The sequence below is a fragment of the Phaseolus vulgaris genome, chromosome 7 (genome assembly GCF_051622355.1).
Source record: "Phaseolus vulgaris cultivar YP4 chromosome 7, ASM5162235v1, whole genome shotgun sequence".
NCBI lineage: Eukaryota > Viridiplantae > Streptophyta > Magnoliopsida > Fabales > Fabaceae > Phaseolus > Phaseolus vulgaris.
Window position 1 is genome coordinate 31,491,264 of NC_143504.1, and position 25,099 is coordinate 31,516,362.

General features: G+C 46.9%; 1 protein-coding gene across 1 annotated transcript; it reads right to left on the reverse strand.

The window, feature by feature from the left end:
• Positions 1-3,056: 3,056 nt before the first annotated feature.
• Positions 3,057-3,542, reverse strand: LOC137817541 (uncharacterized). The gene has a single exon (XM_068620825.2). It carries the CDS (start codon positions 3,540-3,542, stop codon positions 3,057-3,059), a length of 486 nt encoding a protein of 161 aa, XP_068476926.2.
• Between the last annotated feature and the right edge of the window lie 21,557 nt (positions 3,543-25,099).

A 25,099-nucleotide genomic window follows, 5' to 3' on the forward strand; every position in this document is an offset into this window, starting at 1 on the left:
GGGGCGCGGAGAGCTCAAGGAGGAAGGGTCTATGGGATTTCGATGTGGACATTATATCCTACCTGGAGGATTCTTTGTTGGGCTCAGAGGGTGTTGAAAGAGTGGGTGGTCACGGGGGCCACTACCTTCTACAGGAGGCCATGAAACAGTTTGGGCAGGCTTTGGCCACAAGCTGTGTGGTCGTGAAGAAGTTGCAGGGTTAGGAAGCCATCATCGAACAGGAGAAACAGGACACCCAACAGAAGATGGCAAGCTTGCAATAAGAAATCCAGAGTGTTCGCGCCCTTCATCATCAAATTGAGCGGCTTTTGGAGGAGAAGTCTAAGGAAGTCGCCGAGCATGCAACCCGTATGGAAAATCGTCTAGCTAGCCTGCAACAAGAGCTTGCTTAGAAGGACAAGTTCTTTGCCGACGAGGTTGAGGTTTATAAAGGGGAAGCTACTCAAGCCCTCTTGGTGGGCTTCGAGGTTGCTGTCGAGCAAGCTTCCAGCCTTCACCCAAGCTTGGACTTCTCGCTATTAGGACCGAGTAAAAGGGTTGTAAACGAGCAACTCGTAGAAGAGTAACGGGATGACCTTAATGTAATTGTGAACTTATTTACGTACTTTTAACTTTTGCTATAATTTGCTTATGTTTTAGTTATTTGCTTACACGTACCGTGTTCGACTTTCGACGAGACGGAAACTTACATTGACGCACATGCGCTTAACTATAACAACCACATATTCAAATAACTTCCTACCTGCACCAAATTTTTCAAGCTCGATATAAACAAACACATTTCACAACTTGGGCAGGGATCACATGCCTTGATCTTGCTAAGTATTATTTCTCATAGGGTGTAATTGGGCAACTACCCTGCTCTGAGCTTGATTTGCTCTTTCCACGTACTAGCCCGACTGACTGTCTTTCGTTGCAATGCTCCTCTTCGGAGTACCTAACTCGAGTCTTACCGACGAAGGTCGACTCACCTGCCATTGTCGAACTAACTTACACACAAGACGTCCACTCAGGTGTTCCTTCAAACACCGAGTTAGTCTACTGCATATCAACCGAGCGGCCTGTCTATGCAACTTCACTTACCCCACAGTGCGCCTGGACTCGTGTGATTTCTTTCACACTGGGCTAGCCCGACTTATCCTGTACTGGGTCAGGTGATCTATTACAGCAACCCTACTCATCCCACAGAGTGCCTAGACTTGGGTGATTACTTTCACACCAAGTTAGCCCGACTTATTCTGTGCCGGTCTGGATGAGGTATCTATGCAACTTTACCCGCAGTGCGACTTCCCATGGAAGGTCGATTTATCTGCCAATGGTAATCAATTGCTCACACGACCATTTCTCGAAGAACTCCTCCAAGGAAAAGGTCGTCGCATCATGCATCACAATCACCAATAAAGACAAAGAAAACAAACAGCATCTTGCAAACATCCTTTTATTAGGTGACCTCATTAAAAAACCCTCCTCAAGGGTAAAAGAGCGTCAACTTTTCAGCACCACATTGTTCAACAACAACTATTAACTTAACTAAAATAAAACTTAAGATTAGCAGCATTCCACATCCGGAGGATAGGTCCTTTGTTCAAGGTTTCTAATTTGTATGCACCATTACCGAGCACTTCAATTATGCGAAACAATCCCGTCCATTTTGGAGTCAACTTATTCTTCAATTGGCAGGGATGAGCTTTCTGCATTACCAAGTCGGCGACCTGGAACTGCCGAGGCCTAACCTTGGTTCTTTGTCTCAACTCTACTCTTCTTTTCATTGCTTCCGCCTAAACACGCGCCTGCTCACGGACTTCATCTAGCAAGTCCAGGTTCACTTTCCTCCCCTCATCAGATTCTTTAGCAATGAAATTTTGAAACCAGGGGGAGCTCTCATGAATCTTTACGGGGATCATATTATTCGTTCCATACACCAAACTGAACAGTGTTTCTTTGGTGATGGATTGAGGTGTGGTGTGATAAGCCCATAGGATTCGGGGGACCTTCTTTGCCCAAGTTCCCTTGGCTTTCTCTAACCTTCTCATCAAACCTCTGAGCAAGATTCTGTTGGCTTATTCCACTTGGCCATTCTTCTGTGGGTGCTCTACTGAGGCAAATATCTGTTTAATTCTGAGCTCCGAGCATAGTTTGCCTAGCTACTGACTAACGAACTGTGTTCCGTTGTCTGACACCAGATGTCTGGGAACTCCAAAGTGACATACTATGTTCTTCCATACAAAATGTTGTACCTTGTGAGTGGTGATTTAGGCAACGGGCTCGGCTTCAATCCACTTGGTGAAGTTCTCAATAGCCACCAGAAGGTACTTCATTTTACGTATGGCCAGAGGGAAAGGACCTAGAATGTTTATTCCCCAGGTATGGAATGGCCACGGGCTATAAATTGACCGCACCTTCTCTACCGGTGTGTGGTGCCAATCAGCGTGTTTCTGGAACTGCTCACATCGCTAAGTGTACCTTCCACAATCTTCTTTCATCGTCGTCCAATAGTACTCGGCTCGGATGACTTTCAACACTAGTGTCTGGCCTCCAATGTGACTTCCACAGATGCCTTCGTGCAACTCGGTCATCACACGGGTGCACTATTCCTCGCTAATATAGAAAAGAACAGGGTGAGCATACCCATGACAAAACAGCTTGCCATCAATCATCGTGTACTTTTCTGAATTTCTCTTTATCGCCTTGCCTTCTGTGGGTTCATCGAGAAGTAAATTTTCGGCTAGATAGAGCTGGTAAAGAGTAATCTAGGTATCGAACATACTACCGGGAGAGATGGTCACCACCTCCTTCCCCAACACATCGCATGCCCCTACTCGGGGTACCTTCAGCGTTTCCTGGGTCAATGACCAGTGGCTCCTTCCTACCTAGGCGCCTACCAGCAAGACTTCCCTAGGCGGGTCCTCTCCCGCCATTTTAGGGGCCTTGAAAGTTTCTTGGATCACCGATATTTTCCTATTTCCCTTTCCCGAGCTAGCCACTTTGGCTAGGAGATCCGCTCAGGAATTTTGCTCTCTCGGAACCTGCACAAGTTCAAACTCAACGAAGGCGTCTTACAACAACATGACGTACTTAAGGTATGCTGCTAATTGCGGGTCATTAGCTTGATATTTTCCCATAACCTCCTCAGTAACAAGTAAAGAGTCGATCTTCACCAGCAAGTTCTGAGCTCCCAACTCCTGGGACAACAGCATCCCGGCTATCAGCACCTCATACTCGACCTGCTTATTGCTAGCTTTAAATGTGAATTTCAAAGATTGTTCAATCAACAGGCCGTTGGGTCCTTCTAAGATAACTCTAGCTCCACTACCCTGCTGATTGGAGGAACCATCTACTGACAATATCCACCAAAAGCCTTTGGGATCTGGGTGGGGATCCCCAGACACCAACTTAACCACGAAATTGGCATATACCTGGCCTTTGATCGGCCCTCTGGGCTTGTAATGGATGTCAAACTCAGACAGTTCAACCGACCACCGTACCATGCGTCTTGCTATGTCAGGCTTCTGTAAAACCTTGTGGATAGGTAGATCAGTCATTACAATGACGGTGAAGTCGTGGAAATAGTGTCGTAGCCACTGGTCGTAAACACTATCGCTAGTGCAGCTTTCAGAATCACTTAGTAACGCTCTTCGGGCCCCTGTAGCACCTTGCTGACAAAGTAGATTGGTTTTTGAACCTGGTTCTGGTCCTATACTATCATTGAGCTAATTGCGCGATCTGTGATAGAGAAGTATAGGCGGAGAGGAATATTGGCCACGGGTTTGCTGAGCACAAGAGGACTGGCCAAGTACTCCTTCAATTTCACGAAAGCTTCCTCACACTCAGAGGTCCATACAAAATGATTACTTTTCTTTAAGCACTGGAAGTACGGGTAACCTTTGTCTCCACTGGCTGATAGGAAACGAGATAAACCTGTCATCCGCCCAGTCAAGTGTTGGACCTCTTAGATGTTAGAAAAGATGGCTTTAAACTAGAGGGGGGGTGAACTGTTTAAAAGAGTTTTCACAAACTTTTCAAAGCTAGAATGAATTTATCTTAGAAACCAATTGATTCAGCAATTCAGTTAGCAAAAACAGCAAGCAAAAGCTGTAATACCAGAAAAACAATCGGTTGTTTCGTAGAAACAATCGGTTGTTTATACCAGCAAACAACAAATAAACTGAATTTAAAGAGTTAGAGATAGAGAGATTGTACACAATTGTTTATACTGGTTCACTCCAAACCAGAGCTACATCCAGTCTTCTCAGAAACCCTGAGGATATCCACTAAGCAACCACACCTTGATCACTTACACAACAACCAAGAGAATGACCTTGAACAGCTCAAGAAACATACTCTCCTTGGCCAACACTAAGATTGCTGATCTTGAACACCTCAAGAACACACAGCCAATCTCAGCAAACACAGAAACAAATTGTTCAACAGATTACAAAGATTACACTTGTTACAGATGAATATCTGAAATCAATACAAGTAGAATCCTATTCCAGCACCTTGATCAATCACAAACTCTTAAGCAATCTCAGCACTTTGAAAAAATCTTTGTACCGTCCCGTATCCGGGCGTTGACAAAGTCAAGGTCAAAGTTAACGCCTGGAGTCAAAGTCAACACAAGGCGTCGCCAAGGTGAAGAGACGCCAAGTGCCAGCGTCGCCAAGAGGAAGCGTCGCCAAGGCAAGGCGTCGCCTAGGTGAAGGCGTCGCCCAACCAGGGCGTCGCCACGATCAAATATCATTAAGTCAAGGCAATCACAATGCGGTTCCCAGATACCCGTGGGTAGGAAAAACCATGGAGGGAGCGACGCCGTGGGAAGGCCTCAGGTCCCGATAATCCGGGGTAGTGATAAAGAGAAGGAAAAGGTGGCTTCGAGGCCATAGTGATAGCACCAGTGTAGGGCAGCCTGACTCGTGAAGTACCCCTGCCGCCTCAGAGACACCTTTGGGACAGATACGACTCAGGGGGAGGGTCACGCCCAGGGTAGCCAGGTGTAGCGTACGAGAGGAAGGCAGATACGCTCTCAAAGTGAGTGACTAGATGATTGGGGGCATGAGTTGGCACCCAAAAAGTCACCCCTTGCACAGTAGCACTCCCAGGCAGGAGGACTCACACGTAGAAACGTCCCCAGCTGGGCAGAAATGCCCCCAGATGGGGTCATGGCGTCGTGAGGCCCTCCACGTGTACGACAGCCAGGTCAGAATAGAAACACCCTTTAGTCAGGTACCAGGTAATTAAAGTCATTTAGTACAATTTCTGTTTCGAGCATTCAAGGTACTATAAAGGCTCCCAAGCGTTTCAACGTCTTAAATGCGCTGCGTTTTCTAATTAGACACGCTGATTGAGTGCGTTACATTTGTGATTAAAAGCGCTTTAAGGTGCTTTAAATGCTTGGGTAGTTTAAATAGCGTTGAGAATGTTGGAAACGAGGTTGTTGGACGTTTTGGCAAATTTTCCCAGAATACACTCCAGTTGCTTGCTCGAAGTCGCAGGGCTACGCACAAGGGACTGGAAAAGAGGTTGTTTGCCAGAGCGAGAATATACACACAATACACAGTTCTTTTACCACCTTCGGAGTGCCATACGCGGTACTCAGATACGGAGGTGCACAGTTTTGGTGTTTCTTGCTGGCTGACTTGAGCGTCGGAGTGCAAACGGCCGTTAGGGCGCCCCTTTGTCCTCTTTTTTGCAGGAATCCACAGGTAACCAGTGGGAAGGAGTACCTAGCTGACGATTGAGGTCGCGCACGAAGATGTCCCAGTCAACCGGACGGAACATTTGGCGCCCACCGTGGGGCCGATATAAAACATCAGTTCCATCACAAGTTCGAGAAAATCTACCAAGTTACACTAACGTTGGAGGAGGTTGGAGTGACAATGGCCCCCACCAGACGAGGTACAGCACGCGCAGCCCCAGCAGAACTATCCATGCAACAGGTCCTGGAGATAATGAGGGGGCTGCCACAGGATATGGCGAAGTCGAAGCTGGAATAAGAACGCATGCAGGCGGATCTCGAAGCCTCGCATGAGAGGAATGAAGAGCTCCACCGCGTAAATAAGGAGTTGCGCCGGGGCCTGAGAAATGATCGGGGGCGACATGGACATGACGAGATGGAGAACCGTTCCCCACCAAGGGAGTTTTCCACTCCCTTCTCGCAGGAGATTCTAGATGCAGTGATCCCGAACACGTTCGCGGGGCCCAAGGTGATCTTCACCGGGATGGAGGACCCAGAGACGCACCTTGCTGCATTTCACACACAGATGGTCCTGGTAGGCGGTTCTGACGCTGCCAAGTGCAAGCTCTTTATGAGCACCCTGACTGGGATAGCTATGGACTGGTTCATCAGCCTCCCGAACGGTCATATCACATCTTTCCGCCAATTGTCACGATTGTTCAGGGAACAATACTTAGCAAACAAGGCCCCGCCGCTAGTCTCCTACGATTTGTTTGATGTGAAGCAGTATCAAGGGGAGACCCTGAAGGAATACATTAATCGCTTCGGGGCCCAGGTCGTGAAGGTTGGTACGACAGAGGAGCCTATGATCCTGTACGCGTTCGTGAAAGGCGTATGCCCCGGTCCTTTTGGAGAATCCATCATTCGCAACCGCCCTAGGACTTTCGCTGAGCTACGACGTCGGGCGGTAGAACATATTGCTTCTGAAGGGGAGGTGTGCGTGAAGCGCACCAGCGTCGTACCCTCACGCCCGAGGGGACCGGCGCGAGCTCAACCCGTCAGGGTCAATGAGACCACGACGGGAAGAAAGAAGCCAGATGCGAGACGCCCCTACGAGGCCAGAAAGCCCCAGCCCCGGGGTCCAACGGGAGGCGATCCCCCGGCCAGAGAAAGAGCGAGACCGGCGAGGTACAACTTTGTGGTGGAGCTGAAGCACCTGATCGCCGTGCCTAATATAGTTGAGAGGCTGAGGTGACCGGCGAAAACTGACAAGGTGTTAGGGCCTCGCAAAGACTCTTGGTGCGAGTTCCACGAAGCTTTCGGGCACCACATTGATAATTGCCTGTCGTTGGGTTACCAGCTAGATGAGCTGGTGAGAACTGGGTTTTTAAAGGATTATGTCGCGGAGCCCACAACGACCGCCACCTTGCCGCCGCCGGCGGAAGAACCAGCACACGAGACGCCAGTTCTCGGCGAGGTTCATACCATAGCTGGAGGTTTTTCCGGCGGGGGACCCACCGCCTCCCAGCGAAAGAAATACGCGAGGGGGGTCAACTCGATTGAAGAAAGGATCTCGGGTGAGCCGTGGGAGTCGAACCTCATATTCACGAGAGGGGACCTCCGAGACGTGGTGCCGCACGACAATGACCCCGTTGTCATTTCGGTAGTCACAGCGGGAAGAAAGGTGCACCGAGTTCTTGTCGACCAGGGAAGTTCGGCGGACGTCATGTTCTTGTCGACATTTAATAAGTTACGGTTATCCCCCGACCTGTTGAGGCCCTACACGGGGTGCTTGTATGGGTTTGCGGATAACCAGGTGGAAGTTCGAGGTTACCTGGAGTTGAGGACTACGTTCACGGATGGAGAGGCCTCGCGTACCGAAAGCATCCGGTACCTGGTCGTGAACGCCAACTCCGCCTACAATATTTTGCTGGGCAGGCCGGCGTTAAACCGTTTGAACGAGGTGTCCTCCACACGCCACATGAAGATGAAGCTGCCGGACCTCAGTGGCAAGGTGATAGTCATCAAGTCAGACCAGGAGGAGGCAAGGAAATGCTATGAGAACAGCCTGAAAACGAAGAGAGGCGTGTTCATGGTATATGAACGTTCGCCGAGCGCGGACACGACGATGATTGAGGCGACGCCCGCTGGGTCGACGCCTAATGAGGCCATACCGGCGAGGGCGACGCCCGAAGCAGATGCACCCATGGAGGAAGGCCCTGACGACGCGGCGCCCGTCAAAGAGGCGGCGCCCGTCGAGGATGATAGCAGGGAACAGCCAGCGGCTAACGCCGTAGAGAGGGAGATTGGCGGCAAGACATTCAAGTTAGGAAGTTTGCTGAGCCCGGAAGAACAGGAAGGGGTGGCAGAAGTGATTTCGCGCCACCTGGATGCCTTCGCATGGTCCGCCTCGGATATGCCCGGTATCGACCCTGATTTCCTGTGTCACCACCTCAGCATGGATGCCACGGTCCGCCCCGTGCGCCAGAGAAGGAGAAAGTTCAATGAGGAGCGACAGCAGGTGGTGAAGGATGAAACGCAGAAGCTGTTGAGGGCTGGCCACATCAGGGAGATTCAATACCCTGAGTGGCTTGCCGATGTTGTCTTGGTGAAAAAGGCGAATGGAAAGTGGAGGATGTGCGTGGACGTCACAAACTTGAATAAGGCGTGCCCAAAGGACTCGTACCCGCTGCCCAGCATCGACGCCTTGGTGGACAGTGCGTCCGGCAACAAGGTGCTGAGTTTCCTGGACGCCTTCTCAGGATACAACCAGATCAAGATGCACCCGAGAGATGAGAACAAAACTGCATTCATGACCGAGACCTGCAGTTACTGCTATAAAGTGATGCCTTTTGGGCTGAAAAACGCGGGCGCCACGTACCAAAGGTTAATGGACAAGGTCCTGGCGCCGATGCTCGGGAGGAATGTGTACGCCTATGTAGACGACATGGTGGTGGCGTCGCAGGATAGGGCGCAGCACATGGCGGATCTGGAGGAGTTGTTCGTCACAATATCCAAGTACCGCCTCAAGTTAAACCCTGAGAAGTGTGTTTTCGGGGTAGAGGCCGGTAAGTTCTTGGGTTTTATGCTCACAAAGAGGGGGATAGAGGCGAACCCCGACAAATGCGCGGCGATTATCGCCATGCGAAGCCCGACGTCGGTAAAGGAAGTGCAACAGCTGACAGGGCGGATGGCGGCGCTCTCAAGGTTTGTTTCTGCCGGGGGAGAGAAGGGGCATCCATATTTCCATTGCCTCAAGAGAAACAGTCGCTTTGCATGGACTGATGAATGCGAAGTGGCTTTCATTAAGTTAAAGGAGTACCTGGCGACGCCACCGGTCCTCTGCAAACCGGTAACAGGCGTGCCCCTCCGTTGATATTTTACTGTAACGGAGCGGGCTATCAGCTCTGTGTTAGTCCAGGAGCAGGACCAGAGTCAAAAGCCCATCTATTTTGTAAGCAAGGCATTACAAGGAGCTGAGACGAGATACCAAGCGCTGGAGAAGGCAGCGCTAGCGGTAGTGTTTCCTGCCAGGAGGCTCCGTCATTACTTCCACAGCTTCACGGTGGTGGTGATGACAAACCTCCCTATACAGAAGGTGCTGCAGAAACCCGACGTGGCGGGAAGAATGGTGCGCTGGGTGGTGGAACTGTCAGAATTCGACATCCAGTATGAGCCTAGAGGATCCATCAAAGGGCAGGTATACGCAGATTTTATAGCGGAACTTTCGCCCGGAGGTGAGCAAGAGGTGGAAGTGGGCTCGCAGTGGCTGCTATCGGTTGATGGCTCTTCCAACCAACAAGGGAGCGGTGCGGGAATAGTCTTGGAGGGACCCAACGGCATACTGATTGAGCAAGCTCTGCGTTTCGCCTTTAAAGCAAGTAACAATCAGGCGGAGTATGAAGCCCTAATAGCAGGAATGCTCCTGGCCAAGGAGATAGGCGCGCAGAACATCCTGGTGAAAAGCGACTCCCAGCTGATTACGGGGCAGGTGTTGGGTGAGTTCCAAGCGAAGGACCCACAGCTGGCGGCATATTTGAAATACGTCCAGTTGTTGAAGGGAGCATTCAACGCTCTTGAGCTGATACATGTCCCAAGGGAGCAGAATGCCAGAGCTGACCTGCTTGCAAAGCTGGCCAGCTCAGGCAAGGGGGGTAGACAGAGGACAGTGATCCAAGAGACTCTCAAAGCTCCGCGTAGATTCGTGGAAGACAACAGGGTGGATGTCCTCCAGATTTATACAACAAGGGGAAGGCCGAGGAGTCATTGCTCTTTGACCCAAGATACGCAGAGGGTGCCCCGCATCAGCACGTACGCGAATGTGCCCGAGGGAGAGCAAATGCAGGTATGTGTTTTAACCGAGGGAGACACCTGGATGACGCCCTACAAGCGATACCTGGCGGATGGGGCTCTCCCAGTGGAGCCTGAAGAGGGTAAGAAGGTCAAAAGAAATGCCGCAAGATATACTTTGGTGGATGGGGTGTTGTTCAGGCACGGTTTCACTCACCCTATCCTAACGTGCGTAAGTGGCGACGAGTGCACCAGGATAATGGCGGAGCTACACGAAGGCATCTGCGGGAGCCACGTAGGGGGAAGGTCCCTAGCCTCCAAGGTAATACGCGCAGGTTTCTTCTGGCCAACAGTAAAAGAGGACTGCGCGCGACACGCTCAGTGTTGCAGGCAATGCTAAAAGCACGCCGACTGGCACAAAGCGCCGCCAGAAGAATTGCGATCCATATACAGCCCGTGGCCTTTTCATACATGGGGAATCAACATCCTGGGCCCGTTCCCACTGGCAATCAGGCAGATGAAGTATTTGATCGTCGCCATCGAATACTTCACCAAGTGGATAGAGGTAGAGCCCGTAGCACAGATCACTGCGCACAAGGTACAACATTTTGTGTGGAAGAACATTGTGTGCCGCTTTGGCGTACCTAGGCGCTTGATATCCGATAACGGGACCCAGTTTACCAGTCAGCAGTTGAGAAATCTGTGCGCTGAGGTAGGAATCAAACAAGTGTTCGCATCGGTCGAACACCCCCAGACCAACGGGCAAGTGGAGTCAGCAAACAGAGTTCTGCTGAGGGGGTTAAAGAGAAGGTTAGAGAAAGCCAAAGGGGCGTGGGCGAAAGAGGTACCAAGGATCGTATGGGCATACCACACCACGCCCCAATCCTCTACCATGGAGACACCTTTCAGTTTGGTGTACGGGTCGGACGCGATGATTCCAGTAGAAATACATGAAAGCTCACCACGTTTTCAAAACTTTGTGGTAGAGGAATCCAATGAAGAAAGGCGGGTAAACCTGGATCTACTAGACGAAGCCAGGGAAGAAGCCAGAATAAAAGCTGAAGCGATGAAGAGAAGAGTAGAGCGGCAATATAGCTCTAAGGTAAAGCCACGACAGTTTCAGATCGGCGACCTAGTGATGAGGAAGGCACACCCATACGAACTAGAGAATAAGCTGTCTCCCAAGTGGACCGGACCCTTCAGAGTCACTGAGGCTAAGGGCAACGGTTCATACAGCCTAGAGACCTTGGATGGAGGTCCTATCCCGCGCAGTTGGAATGCAACCAACTTAAAATTTTATTTTAGTTGACTTATGTAAGCAGCCATGTAACAATTTAGTTGAAGGGGACACTCTTTTTCCCTCTCGGGGGTTTTTTAATGAGGTCACCCGAATAAAAGAAAAAACAAGTTTGAGGAAAAGTCGTGCCTTGGTTTTCAGCCTTTACTTTTCTCTGTTTGAAGTAGTGTAAGGCATCGCCAGGTCAAGGCGTCGCCTAGGTGAAGGCGTCGCCAAGAGAGAAGACGTCGCCCAGAGAAAAGGCGTCGCCAAGAAGACAGGTGTCGCCTGAGTATAGGCGCCGTTGAGGAACATCAAGAAGGAAAAGCACACAATATACGAAACGTATGCAAAGTAAAGCGGCGTTGCAAAAAATCAAGTATGGTATAGAAAAGTTGATGTTACAAGCAATGTTCGGTACAAATGGGCGTAAGGCGGTTAGGGCCAATATTACAACTCATGCAAAACACAAACGAGCCACTTCTCAGTGGCCATCGGAGTCAGCACTGGAGGAAGACGAAGCCCTGATCCCAGCCCGCAGAGCTCGGGTGAGTCGTGTCCTCCTCTCTCGGTTTATTTTCGAACCTGCACCAAGGGAGATAAATGTGTCAGAGACATCAAGAAGCAAGACATGCACAGATAGAAAGCAATAAAGGCCGAAGTTTCTTGGGCAGTGACTCTTACATATGTACTTTTCGAGAGTTCCAGCATTGAACTCCAAGCTGATCAAGGTGGTGGAGTCGAAACTTCCCGCCTCAGCAAGAATCCGGCAAGCCACCTGGTCATTCGGAGCCAACTTCTTGAAGGGTTTGGTTTTGAGAACCCTCGCCTCCCTCACCCAATACAGTGGAAAACCATCCAGGGCGTTGGGAACGAGGTCAGTGCAACAGATCTTGAAGAACCAGCCTTTCCACCCGGTGAATGAGTTTTGGAAGGGTGTTAGGAGAACTCTCCCGGGAACGTTACTGAGAGTTACCCAGAGGTTGTGCCTTTGCCTCTTCACCTCAAAGAAGTGAAGAAAGAGGTCAACCGAGGGCGCACAACCCAGAAACCCGAAGAGGATGTCAAAGGCTTTGACAAAGGCCTAGCTGTTGGGGTATAACTGGGCCAGAGCGACATGGATCTCCGTCAACAGTTCCTTCTCGAACCGGGAGAAGGGCAGGCGCACGCCGATGGTCTTGAAAACCACCTGGTAAAATTAGAAGAGGGGGACCCCTTCGTTGGCCCGATCGTCTCCACATACTGGCTCCCCTAGAGTGCAAGGGAGCACAGCAATGTCGTCATCATGCCTCCTCGCGAAGGCACGGTGATCATAGGAGCATGAATCTCCATTGTGTTCCCTTATGGCCCTGGTGGCGAGTAAGCATGAGCATTCGTCAAGAAGCTCACTCGAAGCCCAAGGGTACAGGTCCTTGGGATTGACCCTGGGGAAGGTAGCATGAGAGGACATTCTTTAACAAGATTAGGGATCGTCGAAGGCGTATGGCCCGCCGGTAACGCAAGAGTCGAGCGATGGTGGGAGCGAACGCTGGAAGAGCCCTTCGCGAGAGGAGAAAGGGTGTAAGAAGAAAGGGTGCAAGAAGAAAGGGTGCAAGAAGAAAGGGTGCAAGAAGAGAGAGTGTGAGTAGGTTTTGAAGAGTGCATAAATGATGAGAACAGTTTCAGAGTTTGAAGAGTTAAATAAAGCGGTTAGAGCACCAAACGACGCAAGTAGAAGTATTGCAGTTAGAGCATTGAACGACGCGAATGGATGCACCGCACGATCGGGCCACGTGGCAGAAGATGGAAGGGTGGCCCTGGCATCCCTGGTTAAACTCAGAACACGTTGTATCGACAGAATGCCCAGTGGTACGATGCACCGTCGAAAGTGGGTCAGGGGCGCAGTAGGAGTCAGGATCAAGTCGAATGACTGAACGTCCCATCAGCCATACAAGGAGCGCCACGTGGATCAAGTCGAATGAATGAACGTCCCATCAACCATACAAGAAGAGCCACGTGGATGGCACGGGGAGAACCTTGAGCTCTTCGCTGTCCCCAGGCGTCGACCAAGGCCAAGGTCAAAGTCAATGTCAAGGTAAAGACGACGCCCAAGGCGACGCCAGCATGAGACGCCCGAGGCGTCGCCTGGAAGGACATAAAGGGCGACGCCAGCATAAGACGTCGTGGACGTCGCCAACCAAAAAATCAGCGAGGTTGCCTCCCCGATACCCACAGGTAGGAAAGACTGTGGAGGGAGACGAAGTCGAAAAGGGCAAAGTTAGTTACTGGCGTCGCCTCCCCGATACCCACAGGTAGGAAAGACTGTGGAGGGAGACGAGACCGCCAAAACGCCAGCGAATCACTGGCAGGGCGTTCCCCGATACCTATGGGAAGGAAAGACCATGGAGGGAACGACCCCCCCCCCCCCCAAAGCACTCGGCGTTTCAGACACCCGAGGACGATACGACGCTGCTGTAGCAGGCCTCTCCTTAGGCGTGGGCGTCGGGCGTTAAGGATCAAGGGAAGGACCGTTTGGGTGTTAGAGACACCCCGTGGACGATACGGCTCCATTAGGTGAGCCCCTCCATGGGCGTGGGCATTGGCGCGTGACCTTTCTCGGGCATACAAGGCCGCCCAACGAAGTGAAAGAAGCGAGTATAATACAAGCAAAACAACCGAAGCACGCGAAGGCAAAGGATGAGAATAAAATCACACAGGCAGAATTTTATGTCGCGAGGACACGAAAGTAATCATACAAAATCCCAGAGTTGTAGCAAGAGTGCAGACGATTCAAAGAATTACAAGTTTATCAAAGAAAGTTAAAACAAGTATAAAGGAATGGACTGATGATCGAGGGTGGCGGCTCAATCGTCTATCTCCAGAGGCACGACCTTTCCGTCAAAAATGTGGTGAGTGGAATCGCAGCTGGAAATGTCGATCCCCGGGTTCATGCAGACTGCTTGAGCCAGAGCTTCCTGGAATCCCTCCTCGAAAGTGCCCGCCATCTCCTGGATGAGGGTCTTTTTGTCCTTCTCAAGTTCTCCAATGACGGTGTCCCCGGAGGCTACTTGCTTCTCCAAAGCCTCCTTCTCCACGAGGAGTCGGTTGACCTCGACTTGCAGTTTGTCGTAGTCCGCCCGGAGAAGGCCCATAGCTTGGGTCTGGGACGCCCTTTCCCCTTCCATCCGCTCCATTACGCCAGTTTGTTCACAGCAGCGGGCCTTCAAGTCCTTTTGAACTTTTTTGTAAGCTTTGACTATGTTTTGAAGGCTCGTCACCTGAACTTTGAGGGCGACTTTCCGAGCATAGAAGTCGGTTTGGAGCTCCAACGCCTCTGCCAGTTGTCCCTCAGCCTCTGCTTTGGACTCTTGCACCTGCTTCAGGGAGGTCTGGTAAGCTTCGTTCTGGCGTCCCAGAGTTTTCTTTTCCTCCTCCAGGGCAGTTACCCTTGTTTCCAAGGCCTGGAGGGTTTGAGCTTGCAGGACAGCATTTCTGGCCTGGGCGCGCCATTCAAGGGCCATCGCCAAGAAGGCCCCCAAGTAGAAAGGCATGCCCTCCTTCCTCTCGGTGCCCTCTGGCATAGTACCGCCACTGAAGCCCCTCATCAGATGCATGATTGGAGGAGGGATGGCGATGAGATCGGGGGCGGCAGCGACGGGAGCAGGGGAAGCAGAGACTCCTACCGGTGGCGGGGGCGGGGCAGACTCAGCGCCTTCGCCCCCTTCCTCTTGGACTGTTGTGGGGGGAAGTGAGGTCGCGCTTGGAGGGTCGTCCATGAAGGGATTCCCTCCCTGGGGCGACGCCTCTAGCAGAAGAGGAACCCGCGCAGATTTCCTCCTCTTGAAGGGTGCCACACCTTCCGAGTCCTCATCATCTGATAAAATCTCCAAGACCCGTTTCCCTTTGTCAAGGGGGGTTGGAGCCGGCGACGAGGCCGCGGCTAGGGGAACGGCGGCGATGGGCAGAGGAGAGTCGGGAGTCTGAAGCACCTCGGGGCTATGTGGAGATGACGGAGATGAGCTTAGGGGGCTTCGGTGGTGATCGGGGGTGGCGGTGACAGAGTTGGTGGGGGGATCGGATCAGCAGCAGGGGCGGAGGAGGCGCCCGCCTTGGCAGCACGAGCCTCCTTCATCGCTTTCGCCAGCATCATCCTTTTGGAGGCGTCCATCACCGATCCTACATCGAAATAGACCAAGCAGCAGAAATCAAGGCCAAAGCAACTATACAAAATTACAAAGCGCATAGATGCGTGAGATGCAAGTAACATGGCACCATGGAAAACAGGGGTGGAAGCCGTGGGAACAAACATCCGGTAGCAGGGTGTTCACAGCAAAGGGGAGAAGGGGAGAGTCTCCTTACCAAAGTATGTTGTCAGGGCGTGAGCAATGTATTCGCTAGCAACAAGCTTCAAGGTATCAAAAACGATCCCCAGCCCAGCCAAGGCCTTCCTTACCTCCCTATCAGCAGGAGATAGCTCTTCTAGGGCTTTGGCCCTAAGCAGCTTAGGGCGCTCCGTCCAATAGAGGGGAAAGCCGTCCAAGGCTGTGGGGTCGTGTTTGGCGCTGCACACTCTAAAGAACTTCCCTTTCCAGTTTTTGTAAGAGTTTTGGAAGAGGGAGAGGAGGATCCTACCCGCGATCCCGGAAAAGCTTACCCAGAAGCTTTTCCCTGCTTCTTCACTTCGAAGAAATGCAGGAAAACGTCTACGGAGAGAATGATGCCCAAGTGCCCGCAGAGAATTTGAAAACCCCTTACGAATGCCCAGCTGTTGGGATGGAGCTGGGCGGGGGCGGTATTGATTTCGGTGAGGAGTTCCCGTTCAAAGGGGGTGAAGGGAACAGAGAAGGAAGGAGAAGCGGAAGAACGCAGTAATGCATGAATGTCAACAATCCCAGGCAGTTCAATAAATCATGCAATGCGACAAAAGGGAAGAGTCGTGAATATTCGAAAATCATACCTTTGCTGTCAAAGTGAAGGCGGAAGAAGAGCACAGGAGGGAGAAAACAGCAATTGCAGAGAAAAGGGGTTTGAAGGCGATGAACAGTGCAGAGACGCAGAGGGAATGAATGTAACAATGGGGTGAGCACGGGGTTTGGGGGTAACTTGAACGTTACATTTGCAACCCAAGAGGCGCTAACTAGGAGCCGTGAGATCGGGCCACGTGTCAAAGGATCAATCGCCCAAGGGAAACGCAAGGGTCTCTAGAGGCTGGCCGTACGATGGGCTACGTGGCGCGCGATCAAGGGTAGCCCTAAAAGGTGTTATTCTCCCCGTTTCAGGGGATGTCCAATCAGTCATTAAGAGCGCTCCTATGGTTCAGAGAGTGTCACGTCAATAATTCGAGAATTGTTGAGTCAGCAGGGAGTAACACGTCATCAGGGTGGCACGTGGACGACGTGGGCGAGGCCTTAGTCTTTGCGCTGAAGACAAGTCTTCGGCTTAAGACTAGGGGGCTTGTGTACCGTCCCGTATCCGGGCGTTGACAAAGTCAAGGTCAAATTTAACGCCTGGAGTCAAAGTCAACACAAGGCGTCGCCTAGGTGAAGAGACGCCAAGTGCCAACGTCGCCAAGAGGAACCGTCGCTAGGCAAGGCGTCGCCTAGGTGAAGGCGTCGCCCAACCAGGGCGTCGCCACGATCAAATATCATTAAGTCAAGGCAATCACAATGCGGTTCCCCGATACCCGTGGGTAGGAAAAACCATGGAGGGAGCGACGCCGTGGGAAGGCCTCAGGTCCCGATAATCCGGGGTAGTGATAAAGAGAAGGAAAAGGTGGCTTCGAGGCCATAGTGATAGCACCAGTGTAGGGCAGCCTGACTCGTGAAGTACCCCTGCCGCCCTAGAGACACCTTTGGGACATATACGACTCAGGGGGAGGGTCACGCCCAAGGTAGCCAGGTGCAGGGTACGAGAGGAAGGCAGATACGCTCTCAAAGTGAGTGACTAGATGATTGGGGGCATGAGTTGGCACCCAAAAAGTCACCCCTTGCGCAGTAGCACTCCCAGGCAGGAGGACTCACACGTAGAAACGTCCCCAGCTGGGCAAAAACGCCCCCAGATGGGGTCATGGCGTCGTGAGGCCCTCCACGTGTACGACAGCCAGGTCAGAATAGAAACACCCTTTAGTCAGGTACCAGGTAATTAAAGTCATTTAGTACAGTTTTTGTTTTGAGCGTTCAAGGTACTATAAAGGCTCCCAAGCGTTTCAACGTCTTAAATGCGTTGCGTTTTCTAATTAGACACGCTGATTGAGTGCGTTACATTTGTGATTAAAAGCGCTTTAAGGTGCTTTAAATGCTTGGGTAGTTTAAATAGCGCCGAGAATGTTGGAAACGGGGTTGTTGGACGTTTTGGCAAATTTTCCCAGAATACACTCCAGTTGCTTGCTCGAAGTCGCAGGGCTACGCACAAGGGACTGGAAAAGAGGTTGTTTGCCAGAGCGAGAATATACACACAATACACAGTTCTTTTACCACCTTCGGAGTGCCATACGCGGTGCTCAGATACGGAGGTGCACAGTTTTGGTGTTTCTTGCCGGCTGACTTGAGCGTCGGAGTGCAAAAGGCCGCTAGGGCGCCCCTTTGACCTCTTTTTTGCAGGAATCCACAAGTAACCAGTGGGAAGGAGTCCCTAGCTGACGATTGAGGTCGCGCACGAAGATGTCCCAGTCAACCGGACGGAACAATCTTTAGAAAAACATTGTCAAAAGATTCTTAATTCTCAAATCTGTTTTTCTGAATTTCTACAAAGATATAGTTTGTTATCAAATCTTAACAAACTCTTAAATTGCATTAAAAGATTGGTCAAAGCATTTAATGACTGGAGCGTATTCAGTTAAAGCATTTAAAGCTCAGTCAAAGAAAACAGTTTTTCTGTTATGGTCCCAAAACAAACAATCGGCTGTTTCCTCGAATCAATCAGTTGTTTTGGTACTTAACAGATTCAACCATTCAAAAACAGTTTTCAATCTTTCTCAAAACACCTGAGTATAAACAATCGGTTGTTTCGACAAAACAATCGGTTGTTTCAACTTAGTTTGAAAAACATTTTACTTTCATAAAGATTGAGATGCTAATTGCTTGAGATTTAATCAAAGAGTGGATTACAACATATAAACTACCCCAGAACAAAGCTTAAACCAGCACAACAACAACAAGCAAAGCAGAGGCTTCAACATCCTTCAAAGGATTTGGATTCTTCAAAACTTTGAACATCACAAGCTTCAACAATCTCCCCCTATTTGATGAAGACAAATCCTTGATGCTTGTGTTGTACCTGATTAAATCTAAAGCAGTTCCTGCAATAGAACTTTGAGCAATACATTGAACTTCTGATATTCTGTTAGCATACAGATAAATAGTTTAAATCTGAAAACATATTTAATATCATAAACATATTACATATGCCAAACAGTTTTATCAACTTTAAAACAGAAACTTAAAACAAACTCGAAACACAGCATATGAAACACAACATATATCTCCCCCTATTTGTCTTCACAAATAGACAAAGATAATAGATAAAACAAGATATTGTTTTCATTACATCAGAATAAAACAACAATAGCAGAAGGAAAGAAATTTTAAAACCAGAAAAGAACAGCCAAAAACAATCGATTGTTTCGATGACCAATCGGTTGTTTTTCCTTCATTCTTCTTCATCAGCAAACTGAAGATCAAAGATTTGATTCTGGACAGCTTCAATTTGTTCATCCAGAGTCATAAACCTTGCATCCATGTTGTCAAACCTGGTGTCAATCCTTTGGAAATTACTAACACAGAGATCATGGAGGCTCCTTTGATTTTCAACCAAGCTATCAAGCCTATTCATCATGAGTCTTTCAAATGACGACATGGTTGGCATTCTTTCTCCTTGATGTCCATCAGCAGCACTAGGTCCTGCATCTTGAAAATTTTCAGTTGGATCTTCATGTTGAACATCCATATCAGTAGGTTCATCTTGTTCAAGATTTGCAGCACACTAGATGAGGCACCATGATCACCATCCTTACTTATCCATTTTCCACATACTTTAGTAAAGCCCATCTTGCTGAGTGATCCATTGTTCAACTCTTGAGTTGACTTGACCAGCTCAAAAGTTCCATCTTCAAGATTAACTTCAAAATAGAGTAGAAACTTAGATATTAAAACAACATAGGGATAATGATAATCACCTAACCTCATGGCTTTTTGCATGTGTTCTTTGATTATATGAATCCAATTGATCTTGATTTTCTTGGTGATGCAGAAGATATAAACCAGATCTTCTTCAGTTAGCACAAAGTGATTACTCCCCCCTGGAGTTAGAATCCAAGTTACAATGAGAGCAAGCAACCTCTCATCTAACTTCAAACCTCCAACCGAGCATGTACTAACTTGAGATTGATTATTCTTCAAGCAACTTTTGTAGAACTGGATTTTGTTAAAATCCTCCACCACACCAAGGTTTCCCTTGTTGATTCTCAGACCAAAAAACTTAAGTCCAGCAACTGCAGTCCAAACTTCATGAGTTATCTCCATTTCCACACCTTTCACATGAGAAACAAGATTGTTTCCCTCAAACTTTAAGTTTGTGTTGAATACCCTCACCAAATATGGATAAATGTTTCCCTTCATCTCTAGGAACTTTCTGAGAGATTGATCCTTGAGCAACCTTCTCACATTATCAAGCTTTTGACTTTTCAGCCAATCAAAGCATACAACCTTGGGGTTGTTTATCTTCTTGATACTTGTCTCATACCTATACTTCTCAATGAAATCATTGTCTCCAGAAAACCAGCCTTCTAGCCTTCCTCCAGATCTTACAGCCTTGGTTTTGACTCTCTTGGAGGTGGGAGGGGTTGATTCCATGATAGCAGAGACAAAAACAGAGGAGAGAACACTTCACAGATTTTTGCAAGAGATGGTGCAAGAGATATTGCAAGAGATGTTGCAATTGGTTGTTCTTGTGGAAGAGATCTCCACCTGATTTTATAGCAGTAAGAGAATCAATTTGAATTTAATTTCATTCAATGGTTACCTGATTTTCAGAGAGAGAGGACTTGACTCTGTTCTGCACAGAAAATGTCAGAAAAAGCTGAAAATGACATGGTCTTCACATGTGATCTTTGACTAGTCATCAAGGCTCTAGAAATTTCTAAGATTTTGGAATATATTCCTTTATGACTGTTATGACTTCTTTCTAAACATGATCAGCTTTCAACACAGATCTTTTGACCAAGATTCTCTCTTTAAAATTGATCTGCAACGGATAGAAATTCAAAAATAGCAATTAAATCAATTTCTTCATAGTGCTGTCAGTCTCAAAACAATCGGTTGTTTTGAAGAAACAATCGGTTGTTTTTCTGCAGCAGTTAAAAACTTGATTTTGAAATTTTAACCATAAGTAGAATCAGTTTAAAAAAGATGACATTGATTAAAAGAAAGTTTATCACAAGAAAGAACTTTGAAATAGAAATTGAGAACAAATAAAGGAAAGTCTTATCCTTATGTTGATTCTTCAATGAGCCAATTGCTTGTTGATCAAGAAAACTCCTTTTCACTATTTAGATCTTTTGCATAGCATTGATTCAGCTTTAATGTCTGCCTTTTTCTTTAATAGTTTGATCAGATGGCTCAGTTCTTCTTTTTCTCTTTATTTTTCCTGCATAAACAATTTCAAGTAGCAAGATTTGGTCCCCTTACAAATTTTGGTCCGTTTGACTTTTCTTTGTTGTTAGAAACATCACATCCCTTAGGAATCCATTTCATAAAACCTTTAGGAACATAATATTTTCTAATTTTACAGAATCTAACAGAGTGGTCTTTCTTCATGCAGTAAAAACATGTAACAACCGGTTGTTTTGTCTTAACAATCGGTTGTTTTTCTGATTTTAATGAAAAACTTTTTGAAAACCTATCTTGCTTGTTCTGTGGGTTGAAGTCTAAACTAGCCTTTCCAAAAACACAGCTTTGAGATGCCAAGACATTCTCAAAGTTTGATTTCCCCTTTGAAAGCTTGTCCATAGTTTAAACAAGATAGTGAACCTTTTTCTCAAGATTTTCACAATTTGTGCAAATGAGAGTATCACACTTGCAAGAGGCATTTTTGAAATGATTTTCCAATTTTTCAAAATCACTTTTTGCTTTTCTCAAATCCTCTTCAAGTGATTTAACTTTCTTTTCAAGCCCACTGTTAAGATCTTTCAATCGGTTGTTTGAAAGAACCAATCTATTAGCTTCATCATGTGTTTCTTGAAAAGCTTCAAGCAATTCACTATAATTTTGTTTATTTAAGGAAGCACATGAACTTACCTCACTTGAACTGCAAGAATCATCATCATTCTCAGCTACCAAACATATGTTTGCTTTTTCATCTGCACTTGATGAAGAACTTGATGATGACACCTCATTTTCATCCCAAGCTATGTAGGCTCTTTTTGTCTTGCCTTTCTTCTCCTTGTAGCTTGTCTTTTTCTCTTTGCTCTTGTTAGGACAATCTGCCTTTATGTGACCTTGCTCACCACAACCAAAACAAGTATAGTTATTTGAATTAAATTCATTGGGTTTCTTGTTTCAATACCTATCCTTGTTGTTGTCTTTGTTGCGGTTTCTCTTTAGGAATTTGCTGAACTTTCTTGACAACAAACTAAGATTTTCCTCGTCACTATCATCACTTGAATCTTGCTTTCCCTTATGTTTGGATGCTTTCAAGGCTATGCTCCTTGTGTGCTTATCTTCACTCTCTTGAACATTGAGTTTATTCATCTCTAGCTCATGTTCCCTAAGCTTTCCAAACAAAGAAGCAACACTTAATGATGTTAGATCTTTAGATTCGGAAATAGTAGTTACCTTTGGTTGCCATGCTCTATCAAGACATTTCAAGATCTTGATGTTCAGCTCTTCTTTGTCAAAGGTCTTGTCTAGGCTCATAAGGTGATTGATGATGTGTGTAAACCTTTTCTGCACCTCAGCTATTGTTTCTCCTTTAAGCATTCTAAACATCTCATACTCTTGGATGAGAGCATGCTTTCTAGCTCTTTTCACCTCATTTGTTCCTTCATGAGTGACTTCCAAAGTGTCCCACATTTCTTTTGATGATTTGCATTGTGAGACCCTAAAAAACTCCTCAGAATTTAAAGCAGAGGTTATAATATTTTTGACAATGCAATCGAATTTGGCCTTTTTGCTTTCTGCATCAGTCCATTGAGACCATGGCGTCTCAATGACAGAACCATCTTTTTCAAACTTTGGGATAAAATGACCATTTTCAATTGCAACCCAAATTCCTTTGTCAAGAGATTCCATAAATATTTTCATTCTAACTTTCCAAAACTGGTAATTCAAACCACAAAACAAGCGTGGTCTGTTAATTGAGGCACTTTCCCCAAACGGTAGTCTATCAGCCATTTTAAAAAGATTTTTAGGATGAACTTGAATGACTTTCAAGAACCAAGCTCTTGATGCCAATTGTTAGAAAAGATGGCTTTAAACTAGAGGGGGTGTGAATTGTTTAAAAGAGTTTTCGCAAACTTTTCAAAGCTAGAATGAATTTATCTAAGAAACCAATTGATTCAACAATTCAGTTAGCCAAAACAGCAAGCAAAAGCTATAATACCAGAAAAACAATCAGTTATTTCGTAGAAACAATCGGTTGTTTATACCAGCAAACAACAAATAAACTGAATTTAAAGAGTTAGAGATACTGGTTCACTCCAAACCAGAGCTACATCCAGTCTTCTCAGAAATCCTGAGGATATCCACTAAGCAACCACACCTTGATCACTTACACAACAACCAAGAGAATGACCTTGAACACCTCAAGAAACACACTCTCCTTGGCCAACACTACGATTGTTGATCTTGAACACCTCAAGAAAACACAGCCAATCTCAGCAAACACAGAAACGAATTGTTCAACAGATTACAAAGATTACACTTGTTACAGATGAACATCTGAAATCAATACAAGTAGAATCCTATTCCAGCACCTTGATCAATCACAAACTCTTAAGCAATCTCAGCACTTTGAAAAACTCTTTAGAAAAACTTTGTCAAAAGATTCTTAATTCTCGAATCTGTTTTTCTGAATTTATACAAAGATATAGTTTGTTATCAAATCTTAACAAACTCTTAAATTGCATTAAAAGATTGGTCAAAGCATTTAATGACTGGAGCGTATTCAGTTAAAGCATTTAAAGCTCAGTCAAAGAAAACAGTTTTTCTGTTATGGTCCCAAAACAAACAATCGGTTGTTTCCTCAAATCAATCGATTGTTTTGGTACTTAACAGTTTCAACCATTCAAAAACAGTTTTCAATCTTTCTCAAAACACCTAAGTATAAACAATCGGTTGTTTCGACAAAACAATCGGTTGTTTCAACTTAGTTTGAAAAACATTTTACTTTCATAAAGATTGAGATGCTAATTGCTTAAGATTTAATCAAAGAGTGGATTACAACATATAAACTACCCCAGAACAAAGCTTAAACCAGCACAACAACAATAAGCAAAGCAGAGGCTTCAACATCCTTCAAAGGATTTGGATTCTTCAAAACTTTGAACATCACAAGGTTCAACATTAGATAGTGGTGGGGCTCCTCATTTCGATGAGGGTGGCGCACTTACCAGGGTTGGCCTCTATGCCCCTCTCGGTTAGTGATACAAACCGAAAGATGAATAAGGACACAGCAAGAACTTCCGAAAAGGGTCAGTCATCTCAGTATACAAAATCGGGCTCCACCAAACCTCGAGAAAGCATCAACAAAAGAAGAAGCTATAAACCAGAGCACCTAGAGTTCTTCCGGCTAATCTTCTTAAATGTTTAGAATATGTTGTAAATAAGTTGGGCTCACTTGAGGGGTCCAAATTGTAGAATAAGCAAGGGTAGGTCCATATAGCATAAATAGGAGGTGAAATTATAAAATTGGGCCATGAGAAGTCCATTAGGGAAAGAAGGAAACCATAGGTTCTAGAATGTGTAGGAAGGGGCGACATTGATCTAAAATCCAACCCTAGGCCGCCCCCTTGCATAGACCATCCTACACCTCTCCCTTCTTGTTCTCCAAGGCTCCTCGTCCTATAAATAGGAGGCCTCTCTCATTGTATTAACAAATTGAATGAAATAGAGAAAAGTTACTATGCATATTTTTGTGTGTGAATGATTAGTGAGGCTTGTCCTCTTAGTCTTAGTCTTAACTTGTGAGTGTGAGAGCTCTCAAGTGGCGGCATCTTTCACTTATCTTGGAGTCATTTCACCATCCAAGTTGCATGCTCATCATCTCAAAACCAATATTCCTCATAAGCTTCCTTTTCCTTCATTTTTCTCTTCCATTATCATTCCATTCTATTCCTAAATATGTTCTTATTTTTCTTCCTTGAATTACATTCGGTCATTTCTTTTGTTCTTGTGTTACTTGTTTAATTCCACACCATATTTGTCATCATCTTCACCATATAATTTTGTTTTCCTTTTTCCTTTGACAAATGAACCTTCACATTTGCTTAATCACTTGGTTAAGTTAATGTCCAGTGGAGATTTTCCTTAGGTTTTCAACTTATTTGCTTAACAATCTCAATTCTAAATCTAAAAGTGTCACCTAAACGAACAATCCTAAAATTAACTCACATCAGTTAGCATGAACCCAAGGAATTTACCTGCCTCTACCCCGAACTCACATTTTTTGGGGTTTAACTTTAGGTTATACTTGCCTATGGTTTCTAAATATTCCTCAAGGTCTGTCACATGTTTCTTTTTCTCCTTGAAGGTGACAACCATGTCGTCTTCGTACGCCTTCATATTTCGCCCGAGCATGAGGGTGAGAATCCTCTCCATCAGACACTGGTAGGTGGCGCCAACGTTTTTTAAGCTCAACAGTCGGCATCCTGAGGCGCTGTCCACCAA